The 22,324-nt window shown below is 45.4% G+C and overlaps 2 protein-coding genes across 5 annotated transcripts in view; both read right to left on the reverse strand.

Annotated features, from left to right (window-relative positions):
• Window positions 1-9,857, reverse strand: part of LOC119964234 (torsin-1A-interacting protein 2-like) — a 39,954-nt gene extending 30,097 nt beyond the window's left edge. Inside the window, exons 1-3 of the mRNA XM_038793517.1 lie at window positions 9,658-9,857; window positions 1,026-1,091; window positions 109-153 (exon numbers count right to left, since the gene is read on the reverse strand). Coding sequence (XP_038649445.1) covers window positions 109-153; window positions 1,026-1,091; window positions 9,658-9,742 — 196 coding nt within the window. The 5' untranslated portion in view covers window positions 9,743-9,857. The remainder of the gene's footprint in view (window positions 1-108; window positions 154-1,025; window positions 1,092-9,657) is intronic.
• Window positions 9,858-11,872: 2,015 nt separating this feature from the next.
• LOC119964913 (torsin-1A-interacting protein 2-like) overlaps window positions 11,873-22,324 on the reverse strand; it is a 71,696-nt gene continuing 61,244 nt past the window's right edge. For all 4 annotated transcript variants that reach the window (XM_038795024.1, XM_038795022.1, XM_038795025.1 and 1 more), the window contains one exon: window positions 11,873-13,870. In XM_038795024.1, the coding sequence (XP_038650952.1) occupies window positions 13,089-13,870 (782 nt within the window). In that variant the 3' untranslated portion in view covers window positions 11,873-13,088. The remainder of the gene's footprint in view (window positions 13,871-22,324) is intronic.

Here is a 22,324-nt window from a genome sequence, read left to right on the forward strand (position 1 = left end):
TCACTGTTCGAGATCTCCATTGGCATTTACAAAACCAGATTGTTTGAATTACAACTGATACACCCCATCAAATAAAACTGGGCCAATACCTTATCCATCTCCACTTACCTTTGTCGGATTTGCTGAAGTCGACTTCGTCTTTAGGACTGCAATCTGTAGGGAAAAAAAAAAATCACTCAATTACAAACCTAATTGTTGTTCCACGCACCAAAACTAACCTCAGTCTGCACAATTCCCACACCCGATTCCTGCAATGCCACCCGGAGGAGCAATTTAGCATGGTCAATCCACCTAACCTGCGCATCTTTGCATTGTGGGAGGAAACCGGAGCACCCGGAGGAAACCCATGTAGACATGGGGAGAACGTGCAAACTCCACACAGACAGTAACCAGAGGTCAGAATTGAACCCAGGTCCCTGGCACTGTGAGGCAGCAGAGTTTTTTTTTTAAATTTAGATTACCCAATTATCTTTTCCAATTAAGGGGCAATTTAGCGTGGCCAATCCACCTACTCTGCACAATTTTTGGTTGTGGGGGCGAAACCCACGCAGACACGGGGAGAATGTGCAAACTCCACACTGACAGTGACCCAGAGCCGGGATTGAACCTGGGACCTCAGCGCCGTGAGGCGGTTGTGCTAACCACTAGGCCACCGCGCTGCCCGTGAGGCAGCAGAGTTAACCACTTTGCCATCGTGCCATCATCTGGAACAATGGCAACTTTACTTATAGTCAAGCCCGTAGCGATTTCCTAAGTGCCCTGTCAGTATTTCCTCAATGATTACTCTCACGAAGGTGAAAAAGGTCCCATTCGAATAGGAGCAGGTGAGATCTCCTCAAAGAACTTAACGACTATAAAGTACTTTGGGACATCCTGAGGTTCTGAAAGGCACTCCAGACATGCTATCGAAATTATTTCTAGGTCATTGATGCTATGACCAAGCACTGTGCTTAAATGAACACTTAAAACTACATGCAGGGAAAAAAACTCTGTGAGTCAAAGAACTTGAAACGTTTAATTCATACCTCTCTTCACAGGACTGCTGTCCACATCATCTGCCACACTCTTATTTGGAGAACATTTACTTCCATCTGGAAAAGCAAGGGGAACATATCAGCCAAAAAATACAAGATGTCACATGACAGATGCTTAAATATCACCTGTAAGAAGTCTTACAACACCAGGTTAAAGTCCAACAGGTTTGATTCAAACACGAGCTTTCGGAGCGCAGCTCCTTCCTCAGGTAAATATCACCTGGGTTTCAACAAATCTTATTTTACCAGCCTGGGGCATTTGTCATTCGAAATATTGCCAATCTCCTGTGCGACTAAGGAGCAGCAGAGAACACTCCACTGGCTGCTGAGGCAACACAATGGCATGTGCTGGTCACATCGGGCATACCCCAAATAGGTTTGAAAACCTAGGTTCAACTAACGCAACCAGTCTGCTTTCAAACATCTTCGGACTGAAATTATTTATGGTTCCAGTGATAAGATTCAGAATTTCAAAGGACTGGATACAAAGGTCACTCGATCAGCTGCACAAGAAAAGGTCACCAGGTGAAGACCAGAAATACATGACAGAAGACCATAATAGAAAGGCATTGAAGTGTGGAACTGGTCTGTTTTAGAAGCCCAAAATTAGAGCTTAGTACACGTGCCAGGTCAGAAACACTTCTTTCAAGGGCAGCATGTTGGCACAGTGGTTAGCATTGCTGCCTACTGCGCCGAGGACCCGGGTTTGAATCCCGGCCCTGGGTCACTGTCCGTGTGGAGTTTGCACGTTCTCCCCGTGTCTGAGGCTGTTTAACCCCCACAACACAAAGATATGCAAGGTAGGTGGATTGGCCACGCTAAATTGCCCCTTAATTGGAAAAAATAATTGGGTACTCTAAATTTAATAAAAAGAAACACTTATTTCTCCTTACAGTGACAAGCTTCTCTCAGCCTTTAGAATTACTTTCTACTATTAACCTATTTATTTTGAATGTAACGGGCACCTGGTCAGCTCTCAACAGTGGCTAAGAGACTGGACCAGGACGATAACTTTTTAAAGTTTTAAGACGGTACAGAAAGATCAATTCGTCCCAGGAGTTATAATGCAAGAAATTGGGCTTGGTTATTTTATAAACAAACTTTATTAAAACAAAAGTTAAACTTCAACCCTAACAATAGCAGATTACATGTAGTTTCTTAATCTTAACACACTAGCTCTCATTAAAATGGCACTTTAACAGAATGTGCAGCTCTCATGCCACTTTCACAGGAAGACATAGGCATTTACGAAGGAATTTTTCTTCTTTAGGGAAATTTATTCTGAATCCTCTTTCAAATTCTGCCTCAGTGGCAACTTTCATGATCTCTCCTGGTTGAATTCCAAAGCCTTCTCCTGTACCTGTTCAAAACAGGATCCTTTTTTCTCTCTCTCTAATTTCCGCCCAGCCCCTCAAGAAAAGATTCTCCAAGGTTTCCAGACTTGACCTATCATCGTTATCTTGGCTGTTTGTTTGCCCACTCCCATTTATACAAAATAACAGAGCCATGCTATTAATGTACAACTAACCTCCCATTGACAGACAAAGAGGCCATTCGGCTCTGTAATGGGCTAATAGCTGATCAGATAGGAGTGTCCCCAAGAACAATATATCAGGAGCATCCTGTGTATTTCCACCAACGAGTTTAAGTCTGACTGAGACAATGCAACTCGACCAGGTGTGGGCGTATCACTCTGACTCTGTGCTACCAGTATTTTCCCGCAGTCTGTTTAACCCCTAAATTGACATCTACATGTTCAATATCGTTCCTGGACCTAATTTTCTAATATCTTCCTTGCTTAACATGTGGTAACTTTATATTATTATACAAAGATACGGACAAATAGGAGTGTTATTTATTCTCAGTGTTCATGCAGAATCCATAAACCACTTGAAAATTGCTCTCTGAACTTCCAGCAACCAGGAAACCAAAGTCAGACACACCCATTGGCATGAATTAAGAATACGTTCAATTAGTTCTCCCTGGTTACAGCACCAATTAAGTCAACCATTAACCACATTCTTGGATTACATATTCAAAATTCACCTCACTTAACCTCAAAGTTCATATTAATGTATATTCAGCCCTACCACCAAATACTCAGCCAGATATGTTTACTTGATGCCGAAGTAAAAGCATAATTTCAGAATTTCATCCAAGTGGCCATGTGAGCCACACTGTTGTATTGCTCGTCCCAAGGCTGCAGTTAGCGATGTAGAGCTGAGAATGTGGAACTCATGGAAGCCAGTGTTGTGATTTTGGACAATGGCACAGAGGGGCAACATGTAGATGAAAACTAGGAGGTCAAATAAGACTCCAGGAGGTAATAGTGAGAGAGGAAGCTGCAAGAAGAGTTAGTGCTGGAGGGTCTCAGACAATGACAGGAAAACAAGTGTGGCATGAGACAAGGATGGTCATACTCAACTGGACAACATAGAGAGGTAATGGAAGAAAGTGCTAGTCAGCCATCTCAAAGGCTGAAGACAGATCAAGAAGAACGAGGAAAGAAAGTGCACTGATTGTAATCAGTCAGAGGTGTTTTGAAACTAGGAACCTTTCAATGCCGTGGAAGGAACTGAAAAAGCCAGATTGGAGAGCTTCAAACCTGGAGTTGCAGGAAAGATGGGCATGGATTTGTGACGTGACTATACACGCCAGGATATTTCATATTCCGATAGGACTGGGATGCTGGCGGGGGGGGGGGGGGGGGGGGGGGGGGGGGGGGGTTCTCTGAAAAGGTGGGTGATGACAGCAGACAGGGAACCGTTACCAATATCAGGCATCATGGGAGACAAGCAAAGAAGTTGGATAGTCAGGGTGTTTGTGAAATAGGATTAATAGGGTAAAGGGGGGTCAAATTGACATTCTTAGCATGTAGAGGGCATATGGGGATATCGGAGATAGAGAAAGTAGTGAGTTCTGACCCAGGGCAACAAGGGCAATTTGGCTTGGTAGGCAAGAAGGAGAGAGAGACGTGGAACAGAATTAAACAGGATGGTTTCAGTCTTAATGACCAAGATATCCACACTTTACGCCAGTATGGAGGGAATTGAGGGAGAAGGGTTTAGGAGACAGTTCATATTGAAGAAAATATGTTGTGGGTATTGGTGCATTCAAGGATAATCGGGAGCTGTAAATCATTTTCCCAGATATGACAATGAATGGCTAATCCATTTAAGGACTATCACTATTCATATCTGTGTCCCTTGGAGTGAGAGAGCAAAGTTTCTTGAATCTAATGAACTGCAGTAATGTAGGACTTTAAATGAGAGATCAAGTACGAGCCACCTACAGGAGGCCGCGCATCCAAGCCTCCGATCACCTGGGAGACCCTCACCACCACCCCCATCCCCCACAAAGAGTCATTCTGCCTGGTCCCCGTTTGTGGGGACCAGTACTGAAAAGATCCTGGCTAGGGTCCCCTCAGCAAGGCCGGTAGATGCCAGGTGACCGTTTGATCTGGCAGCAGCACGGGTAAGAGGGTTCTTAAATTCACTTAGCCGTGAGGGACTGGAACCCACCCACTGTGGGTGGAACCCAGATCACGACATCTGCAGAGATCTAATTAGATCGTGCATAGCATAATGACCAGCGGAAATCTCCGGAATCTACCGGCCACATCACACCCCATTAGTGGCGGGATGCGGCTGGTAGGTCGCGCCAGAGATATTTTCCCTTTCCAACAGCACCATTAATTACAGAAAACACTTCAGCATCTCGAGGTCAATAAGGGGCTTTTATAAATGCAAATTATTTTATTCTCTAATGGTCGCAGAATCATTGAGTAAAACTATGGGGATCTGAAGAATCAAATGCAAACCATGCAAAAGCATTCAGTCTCTACCAAACATGCACCATTAAACTAGGGAGACCAATCATCTATGAGCTTCCATATCCATTGCTCAATTTTAATCCTGAACAAGTCCACTCGGCCCACAAGCACATTTTGTCCTAATTCAGTCCAATTTCAAAGAACAAACGTGCGTTTATAAGGTATTTTTCACAACCTCTCGCTGACCCAAATCACTTTATAACCAGTGAGGCACTTTTTGAAGTGCAGTCATGTGTAGAGAAATATAGCATACAATTTACATACAAATAGCAGCGAGACAATGACCAGGTTATCTAGTCTGGCGATTTTAGTCAAGGAATAAATGTTAGCCAGCAGAACTCCTCTGGTCTACTTCGATATAGTGCAGTAGGATTTTTGACATCCGCTAGAGAGCTCACAGGGTTTAAGTGTACCATCTCATCCAGAAGGTGGGTCCTCTGTATCCTCAATACAGCACTGTGTAGTCAATCTAAACAACGTGTTCTAGTCTCTGGAACAGCATTCAAGTCTTTATCTTATGACTCGAGTTCAGAGCCAATGTAGATTTTCTTTTTCAAAATTCATGCAACTATTTTCGCACTCATTCAATAGACTTTTTATATAAAGAAGAATGACAGTGCCAACATAGACAGTGCCTGACTGTTAGAATCTTCTCCAAATAACACTCTAAAAAGAATGGGAGTTCTCCCCAGCGTCCAGGCCAAGATCTATCCGACAACCAACATCATAATCTGGCCATTTTTCAGAGCTTTGCTGTGCACAAATAGGCCGTCACCTTTCCCAATTACATCAGTCACTGTGCCTCAAAAGTATCTAAATGCTGTAAACCATTTGGGGACATCCAACGGTTAAGAAAAGTGCAACAAAAATCCAAGTTCCATTTCTTTGTTCCCAACCGACTGTCTCAGAAGTAAATAACATGCTCAACTCTCTAAAATTAAAGTTAAACTTAATATTCAGGCTCAAAGGGAACAGATGGTACTCACTGAGCCATGGGAGACTCACAGTCTTGGGGTCGGGGGAGGGCACGAGCCAAATTTTTGAACATTAAAAAAAAAGGAGCTGATCCCTCCTCTTCATTCATCAAGAAAAATCTGAGAACATTTTTAAATGTTACGTCTCACAGAAAATGCTCAAGTTAAAAAAAACTTTTAAATTCAACTTGGAATGATGGCAGGTGGTTTTAACCCTTCACAATGTCCTTGTCTCCTTCTGCCAGCCCTACAAGCAAGCTCCCAGTGCAGACTTTCCCTGATGGCCAGTGTCCCTTCCCTCCCACTCTCTCCATCCATTCTGCCCCTCCCTCCTGCCCCTCCCTCCTTTCATGAACCTCTGCCCTCCCCTCGTTCTACCCCACTCTCCCCAAAACCCCATCTTTTCCCTCCCCTCTCCCTCTCACCCAATTAGCCCCACCCTCTCATCAAATTTATTCCATTGAGAAAGAAAGACTCCACAAGAAGGATACAACTTAGTTCACCCCTGATGTTAAGGATGGTATCAAATTGAAAGACCATGCTGTGAAAAATTAGTACGAGTAGAGAAATGGTTTGGGGAAATTAATGGAATTGAAGGCGGAGAAACCTCCAGAGTCTAATAATCTTCATTCCAGAGTACGTAACGAAGTTCCCTAGAAATAGTAGATACGTTGGTGGTCATTTTCCAAAATTCTTTGGACTCTGGAACGGTTCCTATAGATTGGAGGGTAGCTAATATAACCCCGCTATTCAAAAAGGGAGGTAGTGAGAAAACAGGGAACTATTGACCAGTGAGCCTAACGACAGGAGTAGCGAAGTTGCCAGAGTCCATTAGCAAGGATATCATAGTACAGCATTTGGAGAGCTGTGGCATAATCAGACAAAGTCAGCATGGATTTACGAAAGGGAAATCATGCACATCTGTGCTAGGACCCCAACTGTTCACATTATGTATTGATTTGGACGAGGGAACTAAACCTATCATCTCCAAATTTGCAAATGATGCAAACTTGGGTGGGAGGGTGTGCTGTGAGGAGGATGAAGAGATGCTTCAGCAGGTTTTGGACAGTCTGAGTGAGTGGGCATATGCATGGCAGATGCAGCATAATGTGGATAAATGTGAAGTTATTTGCTTCGGTAACAAAAATAGGAAGGCAGATTATTATTTGAATGGATATAAATTGAGAAAGGTGGATACTCAGCGAAACCTTCATGTCCTCGTGCATCAAAAATAAACGACAGATACAGGAGGAAGTAAAGAAGGCAAATGGTACGTTGGCTTTCATAGTAAGAGGATTTGAGTATAGGAATAGGGATGTTTTGTATTGTATAGGGCATTGGTGGGGCCACACCTGGAGTAGTGTGTGCAGTTTTGGTGTCCTTATCTGAGGAAGGATGTTCTTGCAATGGAAGGAGTGCAGCGTAGGTTTACCAGGCTGATTCCTGGGATAGCTGGACTGTTATACGAGGAGAGACTAAATCGGTTAGGATTATATTCATTGGAGTTGAGAAGACAGAGGGGATCTCATAGAAACTTACAAAATTCTAACAGGATTAGACAGGGTAGATTCAGAAAGAATGCTCCCGATGGTGGGGGAGTCCAGGACGAGGGTATAGTTTGAGGTTATGGGGTAAACCTTATGGGGCTGAGGAGAGGAGAAATTTCTTCACCCAGAGAGTGGCGAATCTGTAGACATCACTACCACAAAAAGTAGTTGAGGCAAAAAAGTTGTGCAATTTCAAGGAGGTATTAGGGATAGCTCTTGGGACTAAAGGACATGGGGGGAGGGGGTAAAAGAGAAGGTGGAATGAGGATATTGAACTTGACGATCAACCATGATCATAATGAATGGCGGAGCAGGCTTGAAGGACCAAATGGCCTCTTCCTGCTTCTATTTTTTATGTATGTTGCTATGATTAGGCAAAGTGTGGGGAAATTTTATAAACCAACGAGGAATGACTTTAAAAAATACAGATGGAGAAATTACTATGCGAGGGTAAACTAGCAAGTAAAAAAACAAGACAAGAGCTTCAACAAGTTTACAAAACAAAAGTACCTGAAGTAAATGTTGGTCCCTTAGTGGCTGACATTGGGAGATAATGGCAATGATGAAAGTGGTAGACTTTGAACAAATATTCATCTGTTCACAGCACAAGACACAAAAAGCATCCCAAGAGTAATAGAAAATTATGAGGCTAAAGGTGGGGGGGGGGGGGGTTCAGGGGTTGCAGAGAAGCCTATTGCAATCATTATCACTAGAGAAAAGGAGCTGTCAAGACCACTGGGCCTAATGGTCTGCATTCTGGGGTGTTAAAATAAGTGGCTGCAGAGATAGTGGATGCAATGGTTGTAATCTTACTGATTCCCTGGATTCTGGAAATTGGACATCCACATGAAACATATCTGGGCAGCACGGCAGCAGAGAATTTAGCACTGTTGCTTCACAGCACCAGAGACCTGGGTTTGATTGCTGGTTTGGGTCACTGTCTGTGCGGAGTCTAGCACGTTCTCCCCGTATCTGCATGGGTTTTCTCCGGGCGCTTCGTTTTCCTCCCACAAATCCCGAAAGACGTGGTGTTAGGTGAATTGGACATTCTGAATTCTCCCTTTGTATACACAAACAGGTGCCGGAATGTGGTGACGAAGAGATTTTCACAGTAACTTCATTGCAGTGTTAATGTAAGCCTACTCGTGACAATAAAGATTATTAAAAACTTAGGGGCAGCATGGATGTAGCATAAAAATAAGGAAATCTTGTTGCAACCCTACAGGGAATTGGTGGGACCGTATCTGGAGTACTGAGTGCAGTTTTGGTCCCTTTACAAAAGGAGAGATATGCTTGCATTGGAAGCAGTTAAGAGAAGGTTCACTTGGCTGATTCTCGAGATGAAACGGGTTGCCCCATGAGGAAAGGTTGAGCCGATACTCATTTCAGTTTAGGAGAACGAGGTGTGAAACATAGAAGATTCTGACGGGGCTGATAATGGGTAGATGCTGAGAGGAGGGGAGGTGATGGCATTGTGGTATTGTCACTTGATTAGTAATCTAGGATAATGCTTTGGGAACCGGGATCGAATTCCACCACGGCAGATGGGGAAATTTGAATTCAATAAAAATCTGTAATTAAAAGTCTAATGACCATGAAACATAGAACAGTACAGCACAGAACAGGCCCTTCGGCCCTCAATGTTGTGCCGAGCCATGATCACCCTACTCAAACCCACGTATCCACCCTATACCCGTAACCCAACAACCCCCCCCCCCCCCTTAACCTTACTTTTTGTAGGACACTACGGGCAATTTAGCATGGCCAATCCACCTAACCCGCACATCTTTGGACTGTGGGAGGAAACCGGAGCACCCGGAGGAAACCCACGCACACAGGGGGAGGACGTGCAGACTCCACACAGACAGTGACCCAGCCGGGAATCGAACCTGGGACCCTGGAGCTGTGAAGCATTTATGCTAACCACCATGCTACCCTGCTGCCCCAAACCATTGCTGATTGTTGGAAAAACCCATCTGGTTCATATACACATGTCCTTCAGGGAAGGAAATCAGTAGTCCTTATCAGTTCTGGCCTACATGTGGTGAGTGTACCATTTTCACCATTAACATTACGTCCCAATGGCAGTAACTGAGGGACCATTTACTTCGGCTACTCTGATTTGTTTCACAAACTTGTAGAAAATCAGAGGGTTATGGGCAAACAGAACGATCAGCCATGTTGTTACTGGAAGGCAGATCACGGCACGAGGGGCCGAACGGTCTCCACTGCACCTATTTGTTATCTTGACAACTTCGCTCCAACCTCACCTCGGGTTTCGTCCCTGGCTCCGGACCCGGGGCTGTTGTTGCTGTTGCTGCTGCTGCTGCTGCTGCTACTGCTGCCGCCGCTCATTCTGACTCGGCGGTACCGGTAAATATCCGCCCGGCATCAGAGGGACAACCCGGGAGAATGTGAACGGTGCAGAAACTTTCCGAGCGGAAGCGGAAAGACGGCCATCTTGATAAGGGCGGCCGTTTAACTTTCACTGCTTTAAAATAATCCCTTGATCAATCCGCCGCTCGGATCGCAGCTCCATCCGCCCCGGTGTGTGTGTGTGTGTATTATTATTGATCAATATCCCTCTCCCTCCCGTTCAGGTTGATTGAACAGTAATTTCCGCAACGTTCCCAGCCCCCCCCCCCCCAAACCGAGCTGGAGTCACATGCGATGGAAATCCGGAAGAACAGCAGAATAATATTAATGGGGTTGGGGGGGGGGGGTGGATTTGGGAATTCTCATTGGAATCCCTCCAGTGCAGAAGGAGGCCATTGAGTCTGCACCAACCCTCCAAAAGAGCACCCCTACCCAGGCCCATGCCCCCACCACCCCACCTAACCTTTTGGACACTTAAGGGGCAAATTAGCATAGCCAATCAACCTAACCTGCACATCTTTGGACTGAGAGGAAACCGGGAAAATCCACGCAGACGCAGGGAAAAATGTACAAACTCCACACAGTGACCCAAGTCCAGAATCGAACCCCCGAACCTGGCACTGTGAGGCAGCAGTGCTAACCACCATGCCACCCAATGGAGAGAGAAATATGCAGCAGGACAGAAAATATATCAAAATAAACATCTCAACGTCAATCTGTAAAGAGACGTACAATGTTTTTTAAAATTAAATTTAGAGTACCCAATTCATTTTTTCCAATTAAGGGCAATTTAGCATGGCCAATCCACCTACCCTGCACATCTTTGGGTTGCCATGACGTGGAGATGCCGGAATTGGACTGGGGTAGGCACAGTAAGAAGTCTTACAACACCAGGTCAAAGTCCAACAGGTTTGTTTTGAATTACTAGCTTTCGGAGCGCAGCTCCTTTGAAGGAGATGCGCTCCGAAAGCTAGTGATTCGAAACAAACCTGGACTTTAACCTGGTGTTGTAAGACTTCTTACTGTGCCCTTCTTTGGGATGTGGGGGTGAAACCCATGCAAATACAGGGAGAATGTGCAAACTCCACATGGACAGTGACCCAGAGCCAGGATCGAACCTGGGACCTTGGCGCCGTGAGGCAACAATACTAACCACTGCGCCACCGTGCTGCCCGAGATGTACAAAGTTGGCAACAAGCCCACTAAGGAATTGTCTTTGCATTTTGCATAACAATGAGTTTGACACGCAACGGTTTCATGTGGGAAGTGTAGAGGGTATGGATTGCAAGGAAAAGGGTTAAAAATCAAGTGAATATGTTACTCAACAGATGTAAATTTTGTCATAGGGTGTCCACACTCAACAGGTAAAGCATAGCACAGCTTCCCTGACTCCATTGCTTGAATCCAATACTCTCTTATAGTTTCCATACCAAACATCTTCTTGCCAAATTATGAATAAAAAGAGAAAGTCTAGTAGTAACTCAACAGGCTTGGCAGCATCTGTGGGTTCCGAAGATTGGACTCGAAACATTAACACTGTTTTTCTCTCCACAGATACTGCCTGACCTACCGAGTTTTTCCAGTGTTTTCTCTTTTTATTTCAGATGTTTCCTCTAGTAGGGAGATTAGGACTACACAGAGACAGATCAGCCATGATCTTTTCGAAGGGCAGAGCAGGCTCAAAGGGCTGAATGGCCTACACTTGCTCTTAGCCCTATTATGAACTTTAGTTCAATTTGTAAGAAAGATTCAAATTATTTTCATCTGTTCACTTATAGGATATGTTCCATATGTTCATTCCTCTTGAAAGCACTTGTAGCTCTTGATAAGTTAGTCTTTTTGTTGTTTAATTGAGACGTGTAGTACAGGTAAAGCATTTGTTAAGTGGGGAATAAATTACGTAGATGAAATGCTTGCATTTACATTGAGCCCATTGCACACAGCAACTAATGCAGCAACAAATAACCGTAAACTGCCCATTTCATTGTCGTGATTTAAGTTGACCGAGGGAAGAATGTTGACCAGGACACCAAGAAAGCTCTCCACCCTTCCTCCAATAGTGCTGTTCCCCAACACCACCAAAGAAGGCAGGCAGAATCTTTGCCGAACCTGTTTTAGTACATTTATTAAGTCAAGAAAAACAAGCATCTAACAGAGGATTCCTACAAACCTTTTATTAACATTTTTAAAGTACTTCAAGGGTAATGAACAAATATACAAAACACATTCATAACAAATATATACAATTCCAATTTAAAGCATTATTATATTTTTGGAGTGAAAGCTACCTTTGTGCTGCTGAGAAAATGTTATATAATATTGTGTGGCTCCTTGTTGATTGGTAATCATCAAGAATGTCCAGAAATGGGGACTTGAATGAGCTTGTACACCTGCTGTTTTCCAGTGTCCAAGCTCCCTTTATTTTCTCTTCTCAAATCTCATTCTGGGCCTTGCAATCACTGTGGCAGAAGGGTTGATCACATTGGTGTGGCTCTTGGCTTTGGCCCATGCTGCTCTTGAGCCAGCTGATGAATGTGCAACAGTGACCAAGTAAATTAGCAATTTTAAGCCTCACCTTGCTCTGCAAGGACTCTTGGGCTCTACTTGGCAGCTCGCTGCAGCAGGATGTGGAGATCAGTAGTGCCTTACATGTTGGGTTGCCAACCCTCTGAAGATTGAAAATTAATCTCCAGGATTAATGGCTTGGAGCAACCCAGAAGAAAAATCATATGGCCTTTATTAGTTATAAAAATACTGGAGTTGGGAAAGAAAGGATGTTTAACTGACACTCACAAATCATCCAGTCAAATAATAAAGACTCAGTTGGTAGTTGAAGATCATGTGATGAAACTTCCAGGAATGCATCCAGACCAACATTTGGTGCAACATGCGGTGCACTGCACTGCACAAGGACTTGCACACATCACTTTATCATGTGGTTCTTTAGCGAGAGTTAGCTCGGCAGGTAAAACAGTAGTCCAAAAACATTTAGTATCTCCAGTGGAGCAAAAAAATATTAATATAAATAAAAACTATTAATAGCAAATTTTCAAAAAATATGGGTTTGTTTAAAAATGTTTTGAGCTCCCCCCCCCCCCCCCCCCCCCACATACCCTAAAAACATCATATCCAGGCTCATAACAATACTCACAATGTGACATTTAGAAAAATATTCCGCCAATGATTTGGAGGATTCTTTTAGCAAGACAGCAGAGAAAAAAATTAATTGGATTTTGTGACTCAAGTAACAACTGGCCTTTCGCACACAATGTACAAATCAGCGATACATTTTAGGTTCTAAACTCTGCAGTGCACATCATTCTCATCACTTCAAAACTGGGCAGTCTCCATCTTCGATTTCTCTCTCCAGCCTGACTGGCAGCACAAGGTGGGAAATGCGGCTCCACAGGCCGCCCAGTTTGTCTGCGTCCATGATGTTGAATTCTCCTGGTGTATCAGAGCAGAACTTCTTCTTGAGAAAGTCCATGACTATCTCCTCCAAGTCTCTGAGAGGCATGTTTGGCTTCAGCTCTGGCTCGTCCAGCAAGACCGTGATCAACAGGGAGATGTCCTTGAAGGCGGCATTTTCATGGTCGCAGTACTTGTAGAACAGAAGGGTAGAAGGGGGTGGGAGATCCTGGAAATGATGAATAATGGCTGCCTTTCCCCCTTCCTGGAATGCAGATGACAGCTGTTCGTCCAACTCGAGCTTCACCCTATCACTGTTCAGTGATTTCGTGTCAGATCCATTGATTTCCAGCGTACTTGAATTGAAAACAGAAGCGTAAGCTTCACCTATCCTGCGTGCGAGACATTGCATGGTTCCACTAGCATCCTGAGCAGCAGCAAACATGAGGATAACAGGCTGAGTGTGCACCGCCGTACCAATGTGCTTCTTCAACAGAATACTGCTTCGCATCCACAGATCATGCTGCTGTTTTGGGAACATGGTCTTCATCTCTTTCCACTTGCTCAGGAAGAGCTCCTGTCTCTCCATCAGCATTGATTGATCAGTCACTTTGGATATCCAAAGGCAAAATATGCAGGCAATCAAGACTGCAATCAGTCCCGTTATTGGAATCACAAGCTTCCAGAAGAATCTAGCTCCTAAGGAAAGATGAAATATACACAATCAGTCCTTTATTTTTGTTCATGGGATAGTAGATTGCACGGTATTAGGAGAAATTTGAAATTATGCAAGCATTCAGTGATTGACATTCCCAATCTCATTCACATTATGCAAAAACAAATAACATAGCTTGAAGCAATTGATCAGAATCAATTCTTCTTACATCTGTTTATTAATATTATGGGGTTCCTCCCATCTTTCATCTTTATTCTCCTCGTTCCCTGCTCCTGGAGATGCCATGTTCGTTATTGTATCCCGTGCCTTCCTTCCGGCTGTCATTTCCCTTCCTCCCCCCCCACCTCCCTGGTTCTCCTCTTTTGTTCCCTGTCTCTTCCCTCTCTTCTTCTCCCCCCCCCCCCCCCCCCCCTCCTGTGATTTGCCTTTCTTTCTTAGGTTTAGCTCCCCCCCCACCCCTCTCCCGGTCTATCTCTCCCTCTCATGCTTTGGCGACTTTCCCCTGATTCTTGGCTACCTGGCTATTCTTCCGCTTGTTCGTTGGCCACAAACAGGTCACAGAACAATTGCGTGAATGGCTCCCACGTTCTGTGGAAGCCGTCGTCTGACCCTCGGATGGCGAATTTGATTTTCTTCATTTGGAGAGATTCCGAGAGGTTGGACAGCCAGTCTGCAGCTTTGGGTGGTGCTGCTGACCACCAGCCGAACAGGATTCTACGGCGGGTGATCAGGGAGGCAAAGGCAAGGGCACCCGCCCTCCTCCCCAGGAATAGATCTGGCTGGTCCGAAACCCCGAAGACCACCACTTTTGGGCATGGCTCCACCCTCATCCCCATCACTTTGGACACTGCTTCGAAGAAGGCTGTCCAGTACCCTGCAAGTCTGGGGCAAGACCAGAACATATGGGCGTGGTTGGCCGGGCCTCCTTGGTTCACATCTATCCTCCACCTCCGGGAAGAACCTACTCATACGGGTTCTTATTAAGTGGGCTCTATGTACCACTTTTAGCTGTATCAGGCTGAGCCTTGCGCACGTGGAGGTGGAGTTGACCCTATGCAGTGCTTCGCTCAAAAGTCCCCACCCTATCTCTATCCCCAGGTCCTCCTCCCATTTCTTTCTTGTTGCGTCCAGTACGATGTCAGCCCTTTCTATCAGTCGGTCATACAGGTCACTACAGTTTCCTTTATCTAGTATGCTTGCGTCCAGTAGTTCTTCCAGTAGAGTCTGTCGTGGCGGTTGTGGGTACGTCCTTGTCTCCTTTCGGAGGAAGTTTTTGAATTGTAGATACCTTAGCTCGAAAGACGGGAGGAACGGCAGAAGCGGAGGTGAGCGCGAGACGGCAGCGAGATCCGTCCGGGAGAAGCAAGCGACAACACCAACACCAAACCCATTTAAGTATTTCCCACTGTAATTGTTTCTCTGGCACCCAAATGTATATTTACCTTCCCAGTCTCCACCCCCCCCCCCCCCCCCCCCCCCCCCCCCCCCCCCCAAACAGTCGCCCACTTATGTGTTGTAAACAATTTTGCCAGCTGTACAGAGTTGCGGCTGTTGAGCTGGTGCACAATACCCTACCAGTTATTCTATTTTATTTTTAATTTTTTTTATTATTTACTATTTTCTTTTCTTTGGTATGTTTGGGTGTGCCCTTCTCTTCTATATATATGTGTATATATGTCTCTTATCCTATGTACATTAACGGTAAATATACTTTGTTCAAAAACCCAATAAAAAACATTTATTTAAAAAAATTATGGGGTTGTTGGTTTCATGGGATCCATCACATTTACAATAATTATGATATTCTGGTCCCTTGCAATGTCTATTGCTCCACCATTGGCCTCTATGCCTCCAGTTGCTTAGGCCCAAAGCTCTAGAATTCCCTCCCCAAACCTCTCCAACTCTTGCTTCTTCTATTAAGACACTTAAAAGTCCAAGTCACCTGTCTTAGTATCACCTTGTGATGAATTACGAATTTCAGATGTATTGTATTATAGGTATTTGGTGCAGTAAGGTTTAAAAGCCTGGGTTACAGTGTGTTTGACTGTTGCAGTAGTGCTTTTTAAAAATTCTGGTTAGGAAGGTTGGAAGCTGGCATGCAATTGAGGCTTGGGCTTGATGTAATTACTGGGAGGAGCTACAGTATCAGGCACTTTGCAGAAAAGCAATTTTTATTTGAGAGTTAATTGAAGATGTGAGCAGAAGTCAGCATCTTAGTCAAGTTGAAGTATATGTCTCTAGCTAGATTAGTTGTTTCTTTCCAAGCAGCTCAGAAGTGTGTCATTAGAAGGTGAGCTGAAACAAGCTGAAGCAGCTTTTGAATAAATACAGCCAAAGTTTCTGCATGGTTCTGACAGGATTCAGATCTTTTCTTTAAAAGCAGAGGGACAAGATCTCTCTTTCTCAAAAAACATCTCTGTAAAGCGGTATTCCTGAGGGTTAGCTGTATTTTAACAGCGGATTGAGAGCTGAGATGGTTTCTTTGTTGTTTGAGTGGGAATAACATAGCAGTTAAGGGTTACTGTATTCACTGCATTGATAAGCACTGATTAAGGGGTCATTGTAAGTTATTTTCTTGTGCAATGTTAAAGATATTTTAATACTGTGTTAGCACTAAAGTTTTTTTAAATGTACCATATCCCTATTTTTCCTGAAATCAGGGAGCGAGGTATCATAGAATCAGTGCAGAAGGAGGCCATTCAGTCCATCAAGTCTACACCGACTCTACCACTCCCCGCCCTATCTGGTAACCCCACCTAACATTTGGACACAAAGGGATAATTTAGCATGGCCGATCCACCTAACCCACACATCTTTGGACTGTGGGAAGAAACTGGAGCACTCGGAGAAAACCCACACAAGACACAGGGGAGAAAGTGCAAACACCACACCCTTTCCTTACATTCTTACAAAATGAAAATAGAATATTGAGCTTTCTGTCTGGTATCCTGGTCACTGTTGGGGTCTGGTCCATGATCATAATACAGTTTGAAAATCCTTTATCTGAACTGCTTGGGGCCAAGTGTGTATCAGATTTTGGAATTTTTCGTATTTCAGAATATACTGCGCATGTGCGTCGTGTGTTGGGAATTGCGCATGTGTGGTACGCGTTGGAAACTGCACATGTGTGGAACACTGGGAACCGTGCTCGTGTAGCACGCGTTGATATTTCCCACTCATGACGTCGGCGATCGAACAAAAGTGTGGATTTTGGAATTGATCAGTTTTCGGATAGGGATGCTCAACCTGTGGTCTAATATGACTCAGTTTTAAAATGTGTTGATATTTGTACCCAGCATGTTTTACTCTGTATCATATCTGTATATAAATGAACATCATAGTTGTTGCAGTGGAGATTCCACAGCACTGGCATTAACACAAAACAGTAACTTATACAAAGTTGTAACTTTCTGTATTGGTCACCTGTCCTTTCCTCATAGAACATAGAACAGTACAGCACAGAACAGGCCCTTCGGCCCTCGATGTTGTGCCGAGCAATGATCACCCTACTTAAACCCACGTAACCCCTATACCCGTAACCCAACAATCCCCCCATTAACCTTACACTACTGGCAATTTAACATGGCCAATCCACCTAACCCGCACATCTTTGGACTGTGGGAGGAAACCGGAGCACCCGGAGGAAACCCACGCACACACGGGGAGGACGTGCAGACTCCACACAGACAGTGACCCAGCCGGGAATCGAACCTGGGACCCTGGAGCTGTGAAGCATTGATGCTAACCACCATGCTACCGTGAGGCCCCAAATGGCTTCTCTTAAACTGCCTACAACAACCATAAGAACCTAATAGCAGGAATAGACTAAATGATCCCACCAGCCTGCTCCAACATTGAATATGATCCTGATTGATCAGCCTCAGTTCCATTTTCTTGCACAATCCCTGTATTTCTTGATTCCTTGAGAATCAAACATCTCTCAATATATTCAATGATGAGCATCCACAACCCTCTGTGGTAGAGAATTCCAAATATTCACAACCCGTCCAGTGAAGTGATTTCTCTTCAGCTCAGTCCACAATGATCAAAAGCTTATCCTGAGGCTGCGTCACCCCAGCAGAGATTACCAAGCCAGGGGAAACAAACTCAGTGTCTCCCTTATCAAGCATCTTGTAGGTTATTCCTGTGCGCGCTAGACCTGGATTGATGAGAAGTCAAACATTCGGCCCATCGAGTGTGCACCGGCCCTTGGAAAGTGCACCCAACTCAGGACCACGCCTCCACCCTATCGCCATAACCGTACCTAACTATTGGGCACTAAGGGGCAATTTAACATGAGCAATTCACCTCACCTGCACATCTTTGGACTGTGGGAGGAAACCGGAGAACTTCAGTGGAAACCCACGCAGACACGGGAGGAAGTACAAACTGCACACAGACAGTCACCTGAGGCCGGAATTGAACCCGGGTCACTGGAACTGTGAGGCAGCAGTACTATCCACTGTGTCACCATGCCGCCCATCATTTGTTTTCAAATACTCCCATGGACTCGCCCCTCCTTATCTTTGTAATCTCTTCACAGTCCCAGAACCTTCCAAGGCTTCGGTAGTCTAATTCTGGACTCTTGAGCATCCCTGATTTTAATTGCTCCACCTTTGGTGGCTGTGCCTCGATATAAACTAGGAGCAAAGGTAGACCATACAGCCCTTTGTGCCTTCTCCACCGCTCAATATGATCATGGCTGATTTAACATGAGCAATTCACCTCACCTGCACATCTTTGGACTAAAACTCCAATTTCCTGCCTGCTCCCTTTATCTCTTAATTCCCTGACAGACTCAAAAATCGGTCCAGCTCAGGCATAAATATATTCAACAATAGAGCATGTACAAGCCTCTGGGTTGGACAATTCCATAAATGTGAAGAAATGTGAGTGCTGAAATTTCTCATCTCAGTCCTGAGGCTGTGCACCCATATTCTTGATTCCTCAACCAAGGCATTCTCTACCTACCCTGCCAAGCCCGTTCAGAATGTTTCAATGAGGTCCCCGCTCAGTCTTTGAAATTCTAGAATGTAGACCTGATTTAGAACATAGAACATGCAGTGCAGAAGGAGGCCATTCGACCCATCGGGTCTACACTGACCCACTTAAGCCCTCACTTCCACCCCATCCCCGTAACCCAATAACCCCTCAACCCAATAACCCCTCCTAACCTTTTTGGACACTAAGGGCAATTTAGCATGGCCAATCCACCTAACCTGCACATCTTTGGACTGTGGGAGGGCACCAGAGCACCCGGAGGAAACCCACGCAGACATGGGAGAACGTGCAGACTCCACACAGACAGTGATCCAGCATGGAATCGAACCTGGAACCCAGGCGTTATGAAGCTACAGTGCTATCCACTTATGCTACCGTGCTGCCCTACTCAGCCTCTAATTATAGGATAACCCTCTCATCAAGGGAACCATTCCACTCAACCTTCACTGCATCACCTACAAAGCAAGAATATCCTTCCTTGAAGATGGATGCCAAGGGCAGCCCGGTGGTGCAGTGGTTAGCACTGGTGCCTCACAGCACCGAGGTCCCAGGTTCGATCCCGGCTCTGGGTCACTGTCCGTGTGGAGTTTGCACATTCTCCCAGTCTTTGCGTGGGTTTCGCCTCCACAACCCAAAGATGTGCAGGATAGGTGGATTGGCCACGCTAAATTGCCCCTTAATTGGAAAAAATGAATTGGGTACACTAAATATATAAAAAGAAAAAGATGGAGACAGTGGGCAGGATTCTCCCAGCCCGCGGCAGAGTGTCCACGCCGTTGTAAACACCGTCGCATTTTACGACGGCATGAACGGGCCGCTCCCACAACTAATTCTGGCCCCTCCAGTGGGCCAGCACGGCACTGGAGCGGTTCGCGCCGCTCCAGCTGCAGATCCCAGCATGAACTGTGCACCGCGGGATCCATGCATGCGCAGTTGCGCCGGCGCCAACAAGGATATGCGCAGTGGCACTGGCGCAAACGCGCGCATGCGCAGTGGCCTCCTATAATGCACTGGCCCCGGCGCAACATGGTGCAGGACAGGCGCCGGCGCGTAGGAAAGGAGGCCCCCAGCCACAGACTGGTGGGCCCCGATCGCGGGCCATGCCACATCGGAGGCCCCCCGCTGAGGTTAGACCCCCCTCCCTCCCCAAAGGCCGCCACCCGACCTTTACACGCCGAGGTCCCGCCGGCCCAGAGCAGGTTAGAACGGCGCCGGCGGGACTCGGCTCTTTTCTTATGGCCACACGACCCATCCGGGCCGGAGAATCGGCGGGCTGATCGCGTAAAGGGGCCCGCGACCGGCGCCACATCAACTACGCCAGCATCAATGGCACCGATTCTCCGCTCTGTGGAGAATCGCGTGCCGGCGTCGGGGCGGCGTGGAGCGATTCGCGCAGCCCGCAGGCGATTCTCCGACCCGGTGCCCCAAAACTGTGTACGGTATTCTACATGTGGCCGGGATTCTCTGGCTGCGTCTGCATGGTGATCGGAGAACCCCGCCCGAGGTCAGTGGACTTCTCCATTGTCTGCGTCTCGTGGCATTCTTGCGGTGGGCGGGGTGGAAGAATCCTGCCTGTTGTCTCACCAAAGCCCTATACAACTGTAGCAAGACATCTTTATTCCTGCACTCCAATCCCCTTGCAATAACAAGCAATTTTCCTCCTTAATTGCTTGCTGTACCTGCATGCCAACCTTCTGTGATTCCTAGACACCCAAATCTCTATGAATATTTATATTGACAGGTTTCATGCCTTTTAAACCAATTCAGATTTTCTAGTCTTACTATCAAAGTGGATAGCCTCACACATCATTGTTATACTCTATCTGTCACCTTTTTGGACCACTCACTTAATCTGTTGTCCCTCTTTTCCGTCCTTAATGTTCTCCTCACAGTTTGCTCTCCCATCCAGCTTTGTAAAGTCCGGAAACCTAGATATATCTCTGTCTCTTTGTCAAAGCCATTAATCTAGATTGTAAATGGCGGAGGCCCCAACAATGATTTCAAAATTAACATGGAATTCAGTGAATATGCAGTATTTTAATTTTTTGTCTCACCTTGAAAGATGATTTTGTAAAGTTCCTATTCTGCCCCACATCACACAAGAATGGCAGCTGCACCTGATCCAAGTGGGTAGGTGTTCTAACATTGGAGCAGGAGGTCATTCAGCCTCCAAAACCTGTTTTGCCATTCAATTAGAATTTCGCTAATCGCATTCTTTGCCTTGGCTCTGTAACCCTTAATACCACTGTGTAATAAAAGTCTACTAATCTTAGTTTTGACCTGACTTTAACAGACTTTTTGGAAGAAAGAGTTCCAGATTTCTTGGCATCACCTTAGCTTTACAATTCGCCACTGTTTTAGTTTTGATCTAAAGATTGTGGGCGGGATTCTCCAGTCCACCAGCCACATGTTTCTTGGCGGCATGCCGTTCAAGGATGCCTCTTCCCATCGATTGACAATGGGATTTCCCATTGAAACCACCCCATGCCGCCAGGAGACATATGGGCAGAGGTGCACTGCCAGTGGGAAAAGACAATCCCAACAGCCGGGGAACTCCAGCATATGCCTCCTTGTTCTGCACACTTTCATCAGAAGAAATAATAACGCCCTTCCAGATTAACAAATCCATTATTCATCGAACAGACCACAATCTGTGAGGACCTTGAGACGATTGCTATCACTAAGGAGGGAGTGATGGGCAAGTTAATGGGGCTAAAGGTAGACAAGTCTCCTGGCCCTGATGGAATGCATCAAAGGGTACTAAAAAAGATGGCTAGGGAAATTGCAAATGCACTTGTGATAATTTACCAAAATTCACTAGACTCTGGGGTGGTCCCGGCAGATTGGAAATTAGCAAACGTGACACCACTGTTTAAAAAAGGAGGTAGGCAGAAAACGGGTAATTGCAGGCCAGTTAGTAGGGAAGATGCTGGAATCTATCATCAAGGAAGAAATAGCGAGACATCTGGATTGAAATTGTCCCATTGGACAGATGCAGCATTGGTTCATAAAGGGCAGGTCGTGCCAAACTAATTTAGTGGAATTTTTTAGGACATTACCAGTGCAGTGGATAACGGGGAGCCAATGGATGTGGTATATCTGGATATCCAGAAAGCTTTTGACAAGGTGCCACACAAAAGGTTGCTGCATATGATAATGAAGCATGGCATTAAGGGTAAAGTAGTAGCATGGATAGAGGATTGGTTAATTAATAGAAAGCAGAGAGTGGGGATTAATGGGTGTTTCTCTGGTTGGCAATCAGCAGCTAGTGGTGTCCCTCAGGAATCAGTGTTGGGCCCACAATTGACATAGATGATTTGGAGTTGGGGACCAAGTGCAATGTGTCCAAGTTTGCAGACGACGCGAAGATGAGTGGTAAAGCAAAAGGTGGCAGAGGATACTGGAAGTCTGCAGAGGGATTTGGATAGTTTAAGTGAATGGGCTCGGGTTTGGCAGATGGACTACAATGTTGACAA

The sequence above is a fragment of the Scyliorhinus canicula genome, chromosome 4, assembly GCF_902713615.1.
Source record: "Scyliorhinus canicula chromosome 4, sScyCan1.1, whole genome shotgun sequence".
In the NCBI taxonomy this organism is placed as follows: Eukaryota; Metazoa; Chordata; class Chondrichthyes; order Carcharhiniformes; family Scyliorhinidae; genus Scyliorhinus; species Scyliorhinus canicula.